Source organism: Berghia stephanieae, chromosome 2, assembly GCF_034508935.2.
Source record: "Berghia stephanieae isolate SIO BIC M18660-M18661 chromosome 2, UCSD_Bste_1.3, whole genome shotgun sequence".
Taxonomy (NCBI): Eukaryota; Metazoa; Mollusca; class Gastropoda; order Nudibranchia; family Aeolidiidae; genus Berghia; species Berghia stephanieae.
Window position 1 is genome coordinate 127,693,172 of NC_088361.1, and position 16,278 is coordinate 127,709,449.

At 34.3% G+C, this 16,278-nt stretch overlaps 1 protein-coding gene across 2 annotated transcripts in view; it reads right to left on the bottom strand.

Moving 5' to 3' along the window:
* Positions 1–16,278, bottom strand: part of LOC144966564 (elongation factor-like GTPase 1) — a 40,734-nt gene that overhangs the window by 7,447 nt on the left and 17,009 nt on the right. For both annotated transcript variants that reach the window (XR_013644239.1, XM_078903234.1), the window contains exons 6-20: positions 15,748–15,885; positions 14,633–14,689; positions 14,061–14,099; positions 13,559–13,668; positions 12,845–12,968; positions 10,927–11,006; positions 10,147–10,283; positions 9,000–9,122; positions 6,660–6,759; positions 6,114–6,271; positions 5,313–5,449; positions 3,734–4,016; positions 3,394–3,541; positions 1,537–1,684; positions 77–214 (exon numbers count right to left, since the gene is read on the bottom strand). Coding sequence is in view for 1 of the 2 variants with exons in the window: in XM_078903234.1 (XP_078759360.1) it covers positions 77–214; positions 1,537–1,684; positions 3,394–3,541; positions 3,734–4,016; positions 5,313–5,449; positions 6,114–6,271; positions 6,660–6,759; positions 9,000–9,122; positions 10,147–10,283; positions 10,927–11,006; positions 12,845–12,968; positions 13,559–13,668; positions 14,061–14,099; positions 14,633–14,689; positions 15,748–15,885 (1,920 nt within the window). In the remaining variant the exon portion in view is untranslated. The remainder of the gene's footprint in view (positions 1–76; positions 215–1,536; positions 1,685–3,393; positions 3,542–3,733; positions 4,017–5,312; positions 5,450–6,113; positions 6,272–6,659; positions 6,760–8,999; positions 9,123–10,146; positions 10,284–10,926; positions 11,007–12,844; positions 12,969–13,558; positions 13,669–14,060; positions 14,100–14,632; positions 14,690–15,747; positions 15,886–16,278) is intronic.

Consider the following 16,278-nt stretch of genomic DNA (forward strand, 5'->3'; position numbering starts at 1 on the left):
GTAGTTTTCAAATCTAGTAAAGAAAAAAAGGCATCAAGTCCTATATATATATATATATGAAATAATAAAATCCTACCTGGTCTTTATTTTTTTCAGCGTTAAGAGAATCCAAAGCCTTAAGAGTATTCTGGTTGTCCAGCAAAATTGTTGGGATGTTTCCAGGAAGGGGTGCAGCTCGAACCAATAAGTGGCACTGGCGGTCTGCTGTGGATATCTGAAGAAGAATTGAAGGAAGACAAGCTATTGATGCTGGATCAGCCTATACAGTTATTTCTTTTCTTTGATCACTGTCATAACTACGAGTGGTTTGCATGCCATTGTAATTGTACACATAGTATATTAATAATAATAATAATAATAATAATAGTAGTAATACTACTACTACTGCTACTACTACTACTACTAATAATAATAATTATAAATATAATCCCCACTCCTGCTCAGTGGTAGCTATAGACACTTGTTACAGTATCTACAAAAAATATTGCATATCGTGAAAGTACTATTATAAACAAATAAAAATACTATTACATCAACTGAAATATAAGTGTATAAAAACACTGTTGAAAAATGTAAATATTGGACAATGCTGCTCTAGATTATATACTGATTTACCCAAGAGTGGGACTACCCCATAAGACCAGTTACAGGTAGTCATAAAGGCATTGCATCAAGTATGACAAAAGCAATTCCATTTATTATCTTCCTTTGAACTCAAGAGTTCAGCCATTTTGTCCATCTAGATGAGCTTCCATAGCCTTTTATCTTCGAGCTCCATGATTCAGAAATGATTGATTGCTTTGACTGACCTTTCAACTATGACATGTCAAGCTTGAGTGGCTCAAGAAATTTCCCCCCCCCAGCACACCTAGCTCATATCATCAATAAAGCACCCAAATCTCTATAAAATAAATTATAACAATAATAATAATCTTTATTGTCCCAGAAGATAAGTAGTTAGCTTACAGCTCTTTTAGAGAAAAAAAAAAGGATCACAAACACAGCACACACAAAAATCCCATCTCTCTCTCTCTCTCTTCCTTTTCTGTATCAATATTTCTCTCTCTCTCCCTCCCCCCTTCCCTCTCTCTCTTGTTAGGTTACAGCTCCTTTAGAAAAAAAAAGAAAAGAAAAAAAAGGAACACAAACACAACACAAGCATAAATTCCATCTCTCTCTCTCTCTCTCTCTCTTTTGTATCAATATTTCTCTCTCCCTCTTTTCTGTATCAGTATCTCTCACCCCCCCCTCCCCCTCCTCTCTGTTACTCATATTATGGAAGAAATCTGGCACACAGAAATAAAAATAAAATAATATCACACTGCTCTTGTTATTGTTTTGCTATAATCAAAATGGATAATGAAAATTATTTTAAAAACATAAATTCATATTCTTGTGTTCGTTTTAAACGCACAATAACCTTTTCTCCAAAATTACTATTCATATACACTGCATGATTATGATTGAGAACTATAACAAAAGCAAAATAATACATAATGCCTGAAAATCTAATCTAGGTACAAAGCAAATGTCAACCTGAATGGGATTGTCGTTGTATTCCTGCTCCTCACATGGGGTCTGATCTTGGACTGCCTCATTCACCATGTCTGTAGTAGGAGGTATGATTACTGTCTCTCGGAAAGGCACAATTGGTTTGGACACATTTACCTCTATTTTTGCATATCTGAAACCATAAAATCAATGGGTTTTAAAAAATAAAAATGAATCTAAAAAAATCTCATTCACTATTTCAATGAATAATTTTAAAATCATATGCCTAGATCATATTTTCCGCACTATAAGCCACAACTTTTTAACCTCGATCTCGACCTTGCAGCTCATAGTCCAGTGCAGCTAATATTAGTATATTTTTTGTCCATGTCAGCCAAGTGTGTACGCTTCATAGCTATTGTTTTGATATTGTAATGAATAAACAGCAACAGAAATCACACATTGCTAGTATTAGTATTTACACATCAACCAAGTGTGTAGTCTTCATGGCTATTGTTTTGATATTGTAATGAATAAACAGCAACAGAAATCACACATTGCTAGTATTAGTATTTACACATCAACCAAGTGTGTAGTCTTCATGGCTATTGTTTTGATATTGTAATGAATAAACAGCAACAGAAATCACACATTGCTAGTATTAGTATTTACACATCAACCAAGTGTGTAGTCTTCATGGCTATTGTTTTGATATTGTAATGAATAAACAGCAACAGAAATCACACATTGCTAGTATTAGTATTTACACATCAACCAAGTGTGTAGTCTTCATGGCTATTGTTTTGATATTGTAATGAATAAACAGCAACAGAAATCACACATTGCTAGTATTGGTATTTTACACATCAACCAAGTGTGTATGCTTCATAGCTATTGTTTTGATATTGTAATGAATAAACAGCAACAGAAATCACACATTGCTAGTATTGGTATTTTACACATCAACCAAGTGTGTAGTCTTCATGGCTATTGTTTTGATATTGTAATGAATAAACAGCAACAGAAATCACACATTGCTAGTATTAGTATTTTACACATCAACCAAGTGTGTAGTCTTCATGGCTATTGTTTTGATATTGTAATGAATAAACAGCAACAGAAATCACACATTGCTAGTATTAGTATTTTACACATCAACCAAGTGTGTAGTCTTCATGGCTATTTTTTGATATTGTAATGAATAAACAGCAACAGAAATCACACATTGCTAGTATTAGTATTTTACACATCAACCAAGTGTGTAGTCTTCATGGCTATTGTTTTGATATTGTAATGAATAAACAGCAACAGAAATCACACATTGCTAGTATTAGTATTTTACACATCAACCAAGTGTGTAGTCTTCATGGCTATAATGATATTGTAACAAATAAATGAGGACTGAAGTCACATGATGCTAATGCTCATATTTTCACTTGTTTGTATCAGTCGAGTGTGCAGGCTTCATGATATTGTCACATAAATGATGACTGAAATCACACTTTTTTTGGTTCCTATCAGCCCATTGAACCAAAGCAACACCGGATGGTACAACACAGCAGTGCGGTTTATGCACCAGTCAGCTCTTGGTAGGATAAAATTGATTTTTTTTTTAAAATTTGGGTCCTGGGACTTATAGTCCAGAGTGTCTTATAGTCAGGAAAAATATCCTAGTTTGAAGTAATGATTCAGAGAAAATGGAATTTAAACTCATTGTTTACAATAAAAAGGGGGCGGATTACCTAAGAAAAATTAAATCTATAGCTGTATCATACGGTAAGAACAAAAGTATCATACAGATAAAAAAAATAATTGCCTTTGCCTTAAAAATGATGAATTGCTACATTTGAGCAACTTTGGGAAATTATTTGGTTAAGATATGAGTATCTAAATTCAATGTACCTTTCCATGAGGTCATCAAGACAGCGCTGTAGATGGACTTCCCCTGCAGCAATGATAACATGTTCTCCTGTCTCCTGAACCCTGACTTCTACACAGGGATCAGCTTGATTCAACAGACGGAGTCCAGATGACAGCTGATTTAAATCAACTGGAAAAAGGGAGGGGGGCAAAAATTTAGAATCATCATCATAGCACTTAGCTAACTTTGATTCTAAAACTTCCCAAAAAAATATTTTTTTAAAACGATTAATATTCAGTAAAAAATATGTAACCAAAGCAATAAGTAATAATTGACACAGCTTTTCACGATACTAAAGTTATGTAAAATTTACATATTTACCTGCATGAGCAGGTTCCACTGCAACCCTCATGATGGGAGCGGTATCAAAATACATGTCGGTGAAAGCAGGGCAAGCTACAGTGGAAGCCAAAGTCCCGGATTTAAGTAGACAGCTCTCCATTCCTCCAATCCCTACCACATTTCCAGCGGGTACTCTGTCTAATGCTTCCAGCTCCCTGCCCATCAATAGGTAAAGATCTTTTACTTCTACTGTTGTGATGTGGGGATATTTCGATCTTAGATCATCACTTGCTGAGAAGTCTTCAGCACTCATTCCTTGCAACTGAATGGGAATAATCGAAAGAAATGTATGAGTCTGCTACAGTAATTCGATACCTTGTTAATACCTGCCTACTTGAAAATTTCAAATTCAGTAAGAAATACAAAATTCGTTAGTAATTAATGGTCAAATTTCAGTAATACTACTAAAGCAAACAAAAATAATGATAGATACACCCTTTTATATATGTAAAATAAACTTACCATGTTATATAGGCGTACTACTTATGCGGGTCAAGCCTCAATCAAAGTCCATTTTCCACAGCATGGCGAAATATTCATAAGAAATCAAGTCCATGCGGTAAATAATGAATAATGCTTGTGTCTGTCCTGGTCATTACAGGCAGTATTATGCTCAACACACTCCTTCACAACCTGGACAAAATTTGATACCGATTTCTTCTGATTCAAAGAGATTTTTTTTCACCTAGAAATAAACGGGTAACTGGATCTTTTCTGTAAAGGACAATGAGGAAAGAAACTGGCCAGCCAAATACATTTTGTGAATGATCGAGGATATTGCTTCATGAACATAGCAATTCCTGAGAGATCTGAAAGTCATGGGGGTCACACTACTTTACTTATCCATCTTTTGCCTTTGTTAGCCTGATTTTGTTTGAATAGCTGTCACAAAATATTATAACCAATGAAGAATTATGGGAAAATAAACGAAAGAACAAAAATTAAATGGAGACAAAATGCCCTTCTTAATATTATATCCAAGGATGGGGAAAGATTCAAAACAAGTTGGATAAGCTGCTCATATTATGGATTGCACTTTAAAAAGAATGGAAAAGGCTAGAAAAAAACACCCAGCAAATACACATTTTCAAAATTCGCATAATTCTCATCCTTGTGAGGCTCTATGGTCTTGTAATATGACACCCACATCGGAATGGCGGGTCCCTGGTTCAATTCCCTACTTCAGCAGCGTAAAGTTTAGTGTTTGAAAAAAACAACTCTCTAATCACATTATCTCACTGCACTAAGGTGGAAAAATAGTGTCAGACCGGTAGTAGCATTGTATCTGTTGAAAAAAATGAGTAAAATAGTGCCTAAAAGCATAATGTCTCCTGTCATGTCAAGTGTTGCTGTTGGCCTGGGACTCACTTGACGTCAAGTGCTTGGAGCACATTTAGTGATTATTGCACTTCTAAAACGTTCTACTTTTTTTTTTAGAGTACTGGCAGAGTATTTCACAGCTAAGACAAATTAATACCTTGACCACATTGCATTTCGATTCAAAATGGTAAATAACAGGCTGAGTTAACAGACAAAATAATAGCATAATAAAACTCACATCTTGAAGAGCTTCAGCAGGATTATGCTTTGGTCCCAGGAAATACATAGTCTTTCCCTTTGTGAGAACACCACTGAACACCCTTGCAAAGGCTATGAAAAAAAGGTCATCTGGATCCTCTTCTTTCTTGTCTGAATCTAAAAGGACATTTGTTGAGAATGAGGATAGAGATAATATTACCATAACTAAAAATTAAAAAAATTAAAATGTTGAGACTGGTACCGACAAAAAGAACAAAAATAAGGATCAGGCTGCCTTGCATCATTTTCTTTTACAGATGAAGCATGAGAATACAAAATTACTTGTCGAAGCTGAGAAAAAATGTAGATCAAATCACTCCAGGATTTCAAAGATTGGAAAATTAACTCTATAAAAACAACCATAAAAATTTTTAAAATAAAAATAACACCCTTCCTCGAGACATTGTTGGATGCCATCACATAAATATTCCATGAAGGAATTTTGATAAATCCATTATACAAACATCTGATGTTAACAGAAATCAACAATGGATAAAAAGGATAAGGGTAGCCAAACTGGAGATATAAAGGTTAAAAAAAATAAAATGAATATTCAATCCATGATTCATTGATAGTCACATATCCATGATTCATTGACAGCATGATTTAAACAAAATCTAACAATCTATCTCAAAATTAAAATTTCAATCTCATATTTTTTTAAATTTTCTTTTTGAGTGATTTGATACATTCAACTCTTATGAATTTCACATTATTTTTTGCCTTAGTTACTCATGCTAAATCTGAAGCTGACGATACCTGCAAAATATCATCATCCTACCTTCCAGACAAAAATGTCCATTTGCAGTCTGAGCGGATTCTTCAATTGTACTATGAGTTTCAATATTTGTTTCCCCATTTTCTTTATTGGCCAACATCTCAGCATGGCGTCTCCTTGCCTTATCCCTTCTCCACTGAAGTTCTTCTTCTGTAAGTGGTCTGCAGATTGAAATTCAAAAATCATGAAAATCACCATGTTTCCAATTCAGTAATTCGTATTGAGTCCTGTTTAACCATTTAGCTAAAATCCTAATCAATCATAATATGGAAAAATCCCATTTCAAGGACAAGAAGAAGAAACAACAAATTTACAGAGATAAAAGACTTTGGGCAAAGGAGGACAGATCAGCCCAACCAGGAATGGTAGCTAAGGGGACAAACTGTTGGTCCTCAATTTTGGTAATTGAATGCAATTGTGTAAAGGACAAAATCTTTTTGTTTACCAATGGTGAGGATGATAAATTTACACGTCAACATTGTCAGATATTGGAATGAAGAAAAAAAAAGAAAATAGATATTTTAAATGAGGTAATTAATAATGACTGACCTTGCTCTACCTTGGGGAAGACATTTTCTTTCGACAGGAAACATTTTGGAGACATAAACAATTACAGGAGCATCTTCACTAGAATTGCATTTCTCAAAGTCTGGAAGATACAAATGATATATGAAAACATATCAATTAATTATGAACTATCATCATTATTATTATCATCATCATCATCACAGTGGAACATGCGTTCGTCGAACACGCATTTAACAAATTAATGGGTTCAACAACCAGAGACAGAATTCCCAAATCAAATCCCTCAGTGTAAATTTTTTACGGCATCCATGAATGGTTTCACGGTTTCGATGAACTAAACTGAGACTTAGGACAAACACACTGACCACTGAGAGAGAGAGAGAGAGAGAGAGAGAGAGAAAGAGAGAGAGAGAGAGTGAGAGAGAGTGAGAGTGAGAGAGAGTGAGAGAGAGAGAGAGAGTGAGTGAGAGAGAGAGAGAGAGAGAGAGAGAGAGAGAGAGAGAGAGAGAGAGAGAGAGAGAGAGAGAGAGCAGAGCAACTTACATTAGCCTTCCTGAACTTATAGCCTGAAATTGACCTAAAAAATCAAGTAATAAAACAAGACGATCCCTGTGAGGAAGCAGCTTCTAATGGTGAAAGAACATAATAGTGTGGAGCCCAGGATGACCGAGGTCATTCAGGCACCCGGTTGGATCTCCATTAGTCACATATCGGGCGAGCTGCTCAAGTGGGTCGCTTAGGCTCGATACTCAGGATGATCTCATGATGGTCAACTGGGATTTACACCTTTGCCCTCGATATGCCTCAAGCCCCCTGACCGCGTCAAGGTCGGAAATCCCTATGAGTTGTATTTAATAGCTCAACCAGTGGAATCACTAACAACAACTCACTTTTTTAAAAATTTTAAAACTTATGATCACCGTCTTGTAATGTGACATAAATTTTAGGTCAGTCTTAGGCATAGCCAACTAAAGTGCTTGCCTGACCCAAAACAATCAGACCCACAATGTGTGAGTATTTATCACAATACTGTATGCTGACACACTAATGAAGGAATTGCATTGCAACACCTGACAACCCAATGCTTATTTTTCAATCTCCTGTGACAAGCACCGGATAGCCATGGGCTCTGGCCATTATCATCTTTTACATCTAATAGATAGTGGGCACTTTGCTAAGAAACTCATAACATTGCCTTCCGGAAATATAACAGACCATCACACAAAACTATGTGTAACCTTGAACGTTTATAGTCTGGTTAATACAGTTTAGTGAGAATTACTCATAAACTTGAATGGCAAAAAAAACAAACAATAACAAATACCTGAGTGACGTCAACTTTGTTCTATCTAAAGAGTAGACAAGTGGCTTCCTCCCTCCATTCTCACCACTCCCCCCACATCCAACCATGTTATCCCTTGTGTTGTATGTATTTAGTTTTTCAAAGCCAGTAAGTCAGGAGTGAATAATATTCATTATTTTGCCGACAAGAAGGCATGGATTTCCGAGACCAGGATGCACAAATAATGAGATCATACAGATAATTTGAAGTTGACGTCACTCAGGTCTTTGTTATTGTTTTTTGCCATCCGCGTTAATGAGTAATTCTCACTGAACTGTATTAACCTGACTATAAATGATCATGGTTATACAAAGTTTTGTGTGTTGGTCTCTTATACTTCCGGATGGCAATGTTGTGAGCTCCTTAGCCAAGTGCATTCTATCTATAGAACGAAATTGACATCAATCTGCTCTTTGTTTTTGATTTTATCAATTTTTATGAGTAGTCTTATCTAAATCATGTCAATCAGACTATAAAGGTTTCAGGAAACACATAGTTTTGTATGCTAGGTTATACACGGCTGGCAGATAAGCCCATAGCATCAATACTGTAATGTAGGCTACATCACAGTTTGTGGCTCTTGTCTTACAGCCCTGTTCACGTATTCATCGGAACACTGATTCGACTAATTTTTCTGGCTGTCACATGTAGTGAATGCGTGTTGCATTGTATTATTATTATAATTATAATATCATCCTAACCATCATCACCATCACATTCATCATTACTAGTACTGAGATGGGAAAATCATATAACTAACATAATATCAATTGCCCTTGAAATCTAGATATATGACTCTCATTATTTTTCAATATGTTACAGCAAGAGAGATAAAATACAAAATAAAATGATAATAATAAACAGATAAAGATAAAATCCACAATTCTATTCTTTACTACTTTACATTTCAGTTTTTATAAAATATTTAAGAAAAATTTCAACAACCCCCCCCCCAAAAAAAAAAAAATTGAAGGTATTCTCCATAAAAAAAATGAAAAAAGAAATAAATAATTTTTTACCTAATTGCAAATCCTGTGATGGTTGAGGCAGAGAAGAGAACTTAATGTTTTGACTACATATGAGCTTTTCCACTTTCTCCTCCGTCATGTCTAGGGGCGATGGGGTACAGACAGTAACAGCCTCTATAAATACAGAACAAAATAGGGACATATGACAAACATATAAACATTAGTTTTCAAGACAATTTTCTTTTTCTTTTTGTCGAAATATGTGACACTTTATTTATTAATTTGTTGCAACAACCATTTAATTTATCAAAAATGATCATTGATCAAACTCGATCTTTGATCCTTTGTTCCTAAAAAGAAATATTCAAATTTAAAAGACCAGTTAATTTTTTTTAAAATAAATAATTTGTTGTCCATAATTGTAAAGGTAATTATATATGAAATAAGTTTAATAACAATCATAACTCTTTGTGATTTTCAGTAGAAACATCAACCATGAAAAAAAAAATCCTTCATTTTTGAGAGAGATCGTGAAATACAATTTTCTAACCAAATAATCAATCATCACAGTGGAAAACTTTTTATGTGATATTTGGCTATACATGTGCTAGTAACGGATTGAAAATTATCAACCTTAGAATTATGGGTACCATTTGATACTCAATAACCCTAATATACACAAAAGAATAAGTGAAAGAGAAAAATCAGAAAGGAGCAATCTTAATTTCCCCAAATTTAAAAATTCTGAATTGTAATAAAAGGCATGTCAGGGAACATGCGTGTTTTTCGCTCTTATTGTACAGTTGTGGTAACCGGCACAAAAGTTCCTCTTGAAACATTCTCCAAAACCAGAGTAGCAGGGAAGAAAATTTATGATCAAATAAAAATTACGACTTCTGCAAACATGACTCAACTTTCAAAGACTTCCACATTCTAAACTTTTTACTTTTTAAACATTTGCCAGGGTTGCCAATTCAGGAGGCAAAAATTTAATGAACTTTTACACAAACACATAGACTGACCCCTTTCTGAGTGCTGAACTCCAGTGAAATGGTATCATGTGCTTATTTTTTTCTTCCGTTTAGCAGGTGATTGGAAAATATACTGAGGGTTTATAACACACTGAATTCCGTTTATAAAATGGAAAATTGGCAACCTTGACTTGCTACTTCACGTGCCGTTTCTTCATAGTTCTTACCCAAAATGGCATCAGAAAGAGGTAGCCACTGACTCATGATGGCCTGAAGAGGAACTTTGACATCTTTACTACTAAAATCTCTGGGTTTGACTGTCAGACCAAGGGATTTGGTGATTTTCTCTGTCATGACTTTATCCCTGGTGAATAAAATGATATCAAAGACCTGATTTCAGAATTTAAAGGCTGGGATGAATATGAAAGATACAAATGAAACATGCACATTTAAATAAATAAATATGCACATTTGGCTTTAGTATTACTTGGTATCACATGTATTCTGCGCATTTCCATGGTTCAATATGTTTCAATTATGTAATTCAACTTATAGGAAATAGTAACATTAGAAGAGAAAAAAAAAAGAAGTTTCATGATGAAATGGAATTTTAAAATTTAAGGTCAAAATGAGCTTTTAAGAGCTATAAAGATTCTATGACAAAAAGTTTCGATGTTGAAGAAGACGGAAAGATAAAATCATTTAATTACATTGAAGGGGTACTTCATCTATGTGATTAAAACTTGCTTTGGCATTTCTTTTTTTGGATAATGACACTGATTGAATATTTGAAGGTTAATGAAATACAAGTAAATGTGGTATGTGTCAGCAGATTAATAACAGGTGAGGATAGACAAAAGACACATAAAGAAGCTATTTACATATTCCATTCCAAATCATGTTTAAATATCTACAATTAATTATACAATCCAAAAGCCTGTACTTTATTTATAACACATCATAAGCATTTACAAATGTAATCAAAACCTTTTCAAAAGACTACTTACTTTCTTTCAATCACTGCATCATAGACAGCCCAGATGTTTTCCAACACAAATTGGACAAAAAGTGGCTTTTTACCTTTACTCTGAAATGAAAAAAAAGCACAAAAAGGTTATGATATTTAGTCGCATTGTGTAAATCTTCGACTGTTTTAACATGAGTTTGAATGATTAACTTGTGTTTGAAATTATATATTAAATTAATGCCATACTATTTTCGCATACCAACCAGCTAACATATTTATTTGTATCTAAGTCTTTCAAAAGTCCCTTTAATAATTTTATGTCAATACGACAAGGGGATAACAGCTGGCAAAAAACCCCGAAAAAGTTGGGATCCAACTTGGAGGTAAGGAACATATCCAGAGAAGAAAACAACTCTCTACAATTGCCCTTAAAAGATGAAAACTAAAAGAGATATGGAATAACAGAATCAAAATAGAGACAAAGATAAAGCTCTACTAGTATCTAGTCAAATTTGTCCTCATTAACAACTGTGGAACATGGGCACTAAAATGGAATGAATTTTTAAAACTTGATATATTCTATAGAAAACAACTAAGGATCATAATCATACTTAATCCTTTCAGATGTTCCTCGTCGGTATACCGGCGATGCCTAATATAGTCCATTGAGCGAATGCTGCTGGTATACCGAGAGAGAAACTCTTTTGTATGGAGTTCTGATTGATCTGAGCCTAACAGGGGAAAGGTTCTACTTTCAGGTTCAGTTTGTTTTGTTCATGTATACATTCTTGTGGTCAAGCTACATCTATTGAAAGCTAGTGATGAGTTTGAGTGAAGAATAAGTAAAAAGTGGAGGTGAAGAGATTGATAGGTCTATGAAATTGTCTTGATGAAGAAGAGTGGGAGACTGACAATAGTAATAGTAACGATGAAAGTGGACTTTCGAGTTTCAGTGAATGATGGTGGTGCTAGTGATGTTTTGACCAGTGGTGGTGGGAAGTCAAAGAGGTATGCTTTCTTTACTTTTTAAAATCACAACACATATGAGCTCTTCAATTATACTTCTAACCATGCTAATAATGCATAGAATTTACTCCTCTTTAAGAAAATGTATATTTTTATGGGTTTATTTCTTTAAACAGCTTTTTTATAAATTTATTTTAGTAATAAGGTGACATTTTGACTGCGGTGGCCTGGGAGGGCCCAACTCTAGGGGGTGAAAGTGTGTGTGGGGGTGGGGGGACTTTGTCAATAGAATAATTCTGGGATGCCTCGGCAACTTCTTTAATTATTATAGACAGGCTGAGGCACCCCAGTCAGTTGATAAGGAGGTGGACGACAATAGTAAGTTATCAATTCAGTGCATATGGAAATGGAAGCACATTTCAATGATCATTAATTTTGCTTCTCAGCAATTAAGGTGTTCTTGAGACAAAAATAACTTTAAGACAACACCTTGTTCAAAGAAAGGACAGAACTAAATCCTAGCAGCATGTGTCTGGTCAAGACACCACTCACTACAAAACTCCATTTCCAAAGGTAGATTCAAATGGTTGAAAACACACTGAAATAAACTACTAACAATAAACTTTCACGTCAGAAAAGAGTTGAAAATTAGATCTTAAGCGCGTGTGAAAATGGTAAAGTAGTCAGGTGGCAAATTGGTCTTTTTTTAAATTGTTGGTTATTTTAAGAGCGAATCTCTTATCATAATTAGGGCTAAAATTAGTGGCAATGCCAGTTTAATTTGTGACAGAAACGTAATTAATTTTCCATTTTTCAAAAGTGATTTATAGCGACATTTGTATTTGCTCCTATAATATAACCACTCGCTCCTCAGTAATGTGTAAGTGTCCAACTTTATCAGCATTGTGAGAAAGGCTGTTACTTTTTTATTTTGTTTTGAGAGTGAAACTGACCACAAACAAACACACACATGCACACAAACTTGAACCAACCTGAGCTCCCTTCATGATTCTTTTGGATTTCATGTTGAGATAGTAGTCCCCCCACATCGTTCGATGAAGCAAATGTTCCTGAACTCCCAGCTTGGTGCTGTACATGCGAGCAAAGTCAGACATCCTGTCAAAATAAAAGAAAATGAAGTTTATACATTAAACAATAATTTTGATAGAAGCCAGATTCTCAGAATTCTTTATAAAAGTTAAATTTCAAACTCAAACAGTAGTTTTAGCAAGTTAAGATGAAAGGCATCCAGAGATGCATACTGAGTCGAATCATTCATAAATCTAATGTAAAATTATGCATTATGGGCATAATTTGAACAACATTGTGTAACTATCTAATCCATTTGCCAGTAAAAGATTTAAATATGAACTTTAGCGGTCATTATCCAACTTCAACTATGATAAATTGATCATAATCAAATATGGAAAAAAAACAAAAAAAAAAAAAAACGATTTTCCCACTTATTGTTCAAGATAAGAATGTTGATAACCAAGGTTTGTAAATGATAATTTTAACTCAAAATGTACGTCTAAAAATTGCTTCAAGTTCAAGGGTCACATTCGAAAAAAGCAATGACCTTCTAGAATGGCGGATCATATTTGTATGAAGAAATTTTTGGCAGAACCACTGCTCTGTAAATTAACAATTCCCTTTCTTAAGTGCATTAAAAAAAACCTAATGTAATATGAACTTTTGAGACTTACGAAAAACCCCAGGAATCGAGAGCAGAAGCAAACACAACATTTCCCTGGTCTGGAGAAAAATATATATTCTTGCAGTCCTCCTCATCCTCTATCACGGTCCAATCATAACTCTATGAGTGAAAAAAAAATATATACAATGTAATAATTGTTATAAATTTAGAAAGTATTAGCCATTGCAATCAAAATGAAAATGGCTTAATCTGCAGAATATTGAACAAAACTACACAATGCGAATTTGAGATTGGGTCATGCCAGAAGTCAGTACATCCACCTGTTCACTTGACTTGATAAATATCCAGTGGGAGGTACTTTGTGGTATATTCCAGCTCAGTTACCAAAGGAGGACATGGATGTGTCACTACTAATTTCACAACAAAGGAAATCAAAATAAAATTTAGATCCATGGATCCTTAGGCTCTTTAGTTCTGTTACATTGAAAACAAACTCCTTCACCTTTCATTTCTCACATACCAAAAATTCTTTCTCTACTAATGCAACTTACATTGGCACTGCTTCCTTCTCCATCGCCTTCATTTGTGTCCTGAGGAAAAAAAGACAAGAAAAATCATTGATGAATTGGACAAAGAAGCAATTTAGTAAAAGTATTGATTTGGTGCGCTATAAATTTTAATTTTGTGTGCTAAGTACTGTCATATGTTATGATGGAACACTGTTTTGTTTTGTTTGCTTGATTTCAAGGGTTTTACGGCACTTGCAACAAATTTAGTTTATATCAGGGCCAGTAAAAAGGAAGAAATGGGATAGTCAAATTCTAGAATTACAATTAAAGCACCTAAGAAAAAGTAAGACAAAGGCGATAAGGGAACAAATAGGGATCAGATGTTTGTAATCTAAACATATCCGAGACCCGTGTAAAAATTGCATAGTGCACTATTTTTATGTATAATGAGAATGATCATGTGATAGATAAGTGATACATGATACGTATGTCTGCTAATTCTCTCTATTAATGAGTAACACTTTATGTTATATGAATACAAGAAAATGAATATATGTATTTTCCTAATGCTTATTTGAGGCTAATGTGCCTGATATATCTACAAAAAGACTTACATTTGAAAATTTCTCCATCGCCTCAGATGTAAAAAGTTGATTCGTAACCAGGTTTACCTGTATAGCAAAGGGGTGGGTAATTTGTATATAAATACTATTAATTAGCACCAGTGTAAATTTTATATTTAATCACAACACAAGAATTAGTTTTAATTGCAATTATCTTCATATCATTCTGGCTCAACAATATATGTTAATGTAGAATACATGATAAAATTAATTTTTTAAAATAAAAAACAACCAAAAAATATATAAAACCAACCCAAAACAACAAAAAAACCCACTGCTCTAACACATCAGTACAGACAATCTATAAAATCATTTTCTGCTAAAATCAATCAACATTTTCATTTAGTGACATGGGGTAAAAATCAAAATTGTTTGTGGCTTTGTGGTTTGACACTCACTTTCTGACCAGTAGGTCAAGGGTTCAAGTCCTGCTTCAAGAAGCGCAAAGTTAAGTCCTTTGGAAAAGGATCTTTATTCCCATTCTCTCCCCACACTCAGGTGAAAAATGAGTGCCTGCCCATTAACATTAAAAAAATAATTGTAATTGTAACTGTAGAGGCGTAATGTCTTGTCCTAAATTTTAAGTCTTGCCATTTGCTGCAGATCCCTTGTAAAGCTGTTGAGCATATATATATAGTTTAAATGCTCAAGTTATAATTCTTCCACAAGGATTTACAGTCCAATAAAGGTGCAGAAACACAAAAGAACATTGAAGCTTTTGAAATGTGGTGTTTGAGAAGGATGCAGAGAATATCGTATACTGCACACAAAACGAACGAAGAAGTGCTAAAACAAACATACCAACAAAGGAAACTAATGCCCTTAATAGCGGATCGACAACTATCCTTTTTCGGACACATGGTAAGGAAAGATAAGAATGAATACCTGGCAAGTTGTGGAAAAATACCTGGTAAACGCGCCCGGGGGAGACAAAGAAAAACACTCATAGACCAACTGAAGGGCTTCACCAACCTAACAATCCAAGAGCTGTTTGAAAAAGCAAGAGACAGGGAGGAATGGAGAGAGATAATTCATGCAGTATCCAAAGCCTGGACCAGGCATGGAACCTAGAAGAAGAGAAAGGTGATAATAAAACTACAACAGACCTGCTCCATAACCTGAATGAGATGTTGATAAGCCTCCATCGGTGTCATTTTGAGTTCTGAAATAAGTCGATCCAACTTGTTGACGACTAGAATGGGACGGATATTCTCTAACCACGCTTGTCTCATCACAGCTTGAGTCTGAGAGAGAAACAGGTCGATTGGAAACGTTACAATATCTTAACAAACTTTGTATGTGGAACATTGTGTTTAAGTTAGATGCTTGTAGCATGCAAACATGTAAACAAATTTCCTTCTTATGGGATGAATAAAGCATTACCTTATCTCTTAAGGAAGGGCGAGGGAGCAACATTGAAAAATGGTAATTCTGGGGCAATTTAACTATATGAGTTTTTGGTAGAATAAAGTGATAATTTATCTTCATAAAAATATGATAAGAAAATTTCCTTTCTACAGATTTAGCTCAAAAATTATGTAATTTATGATATCAAATAAAGCAAACAACTCATTTACATAATTGACTTGGTATTTACAACAACAACAAATTTTTTTTAATGGAACTACTCATGTCTT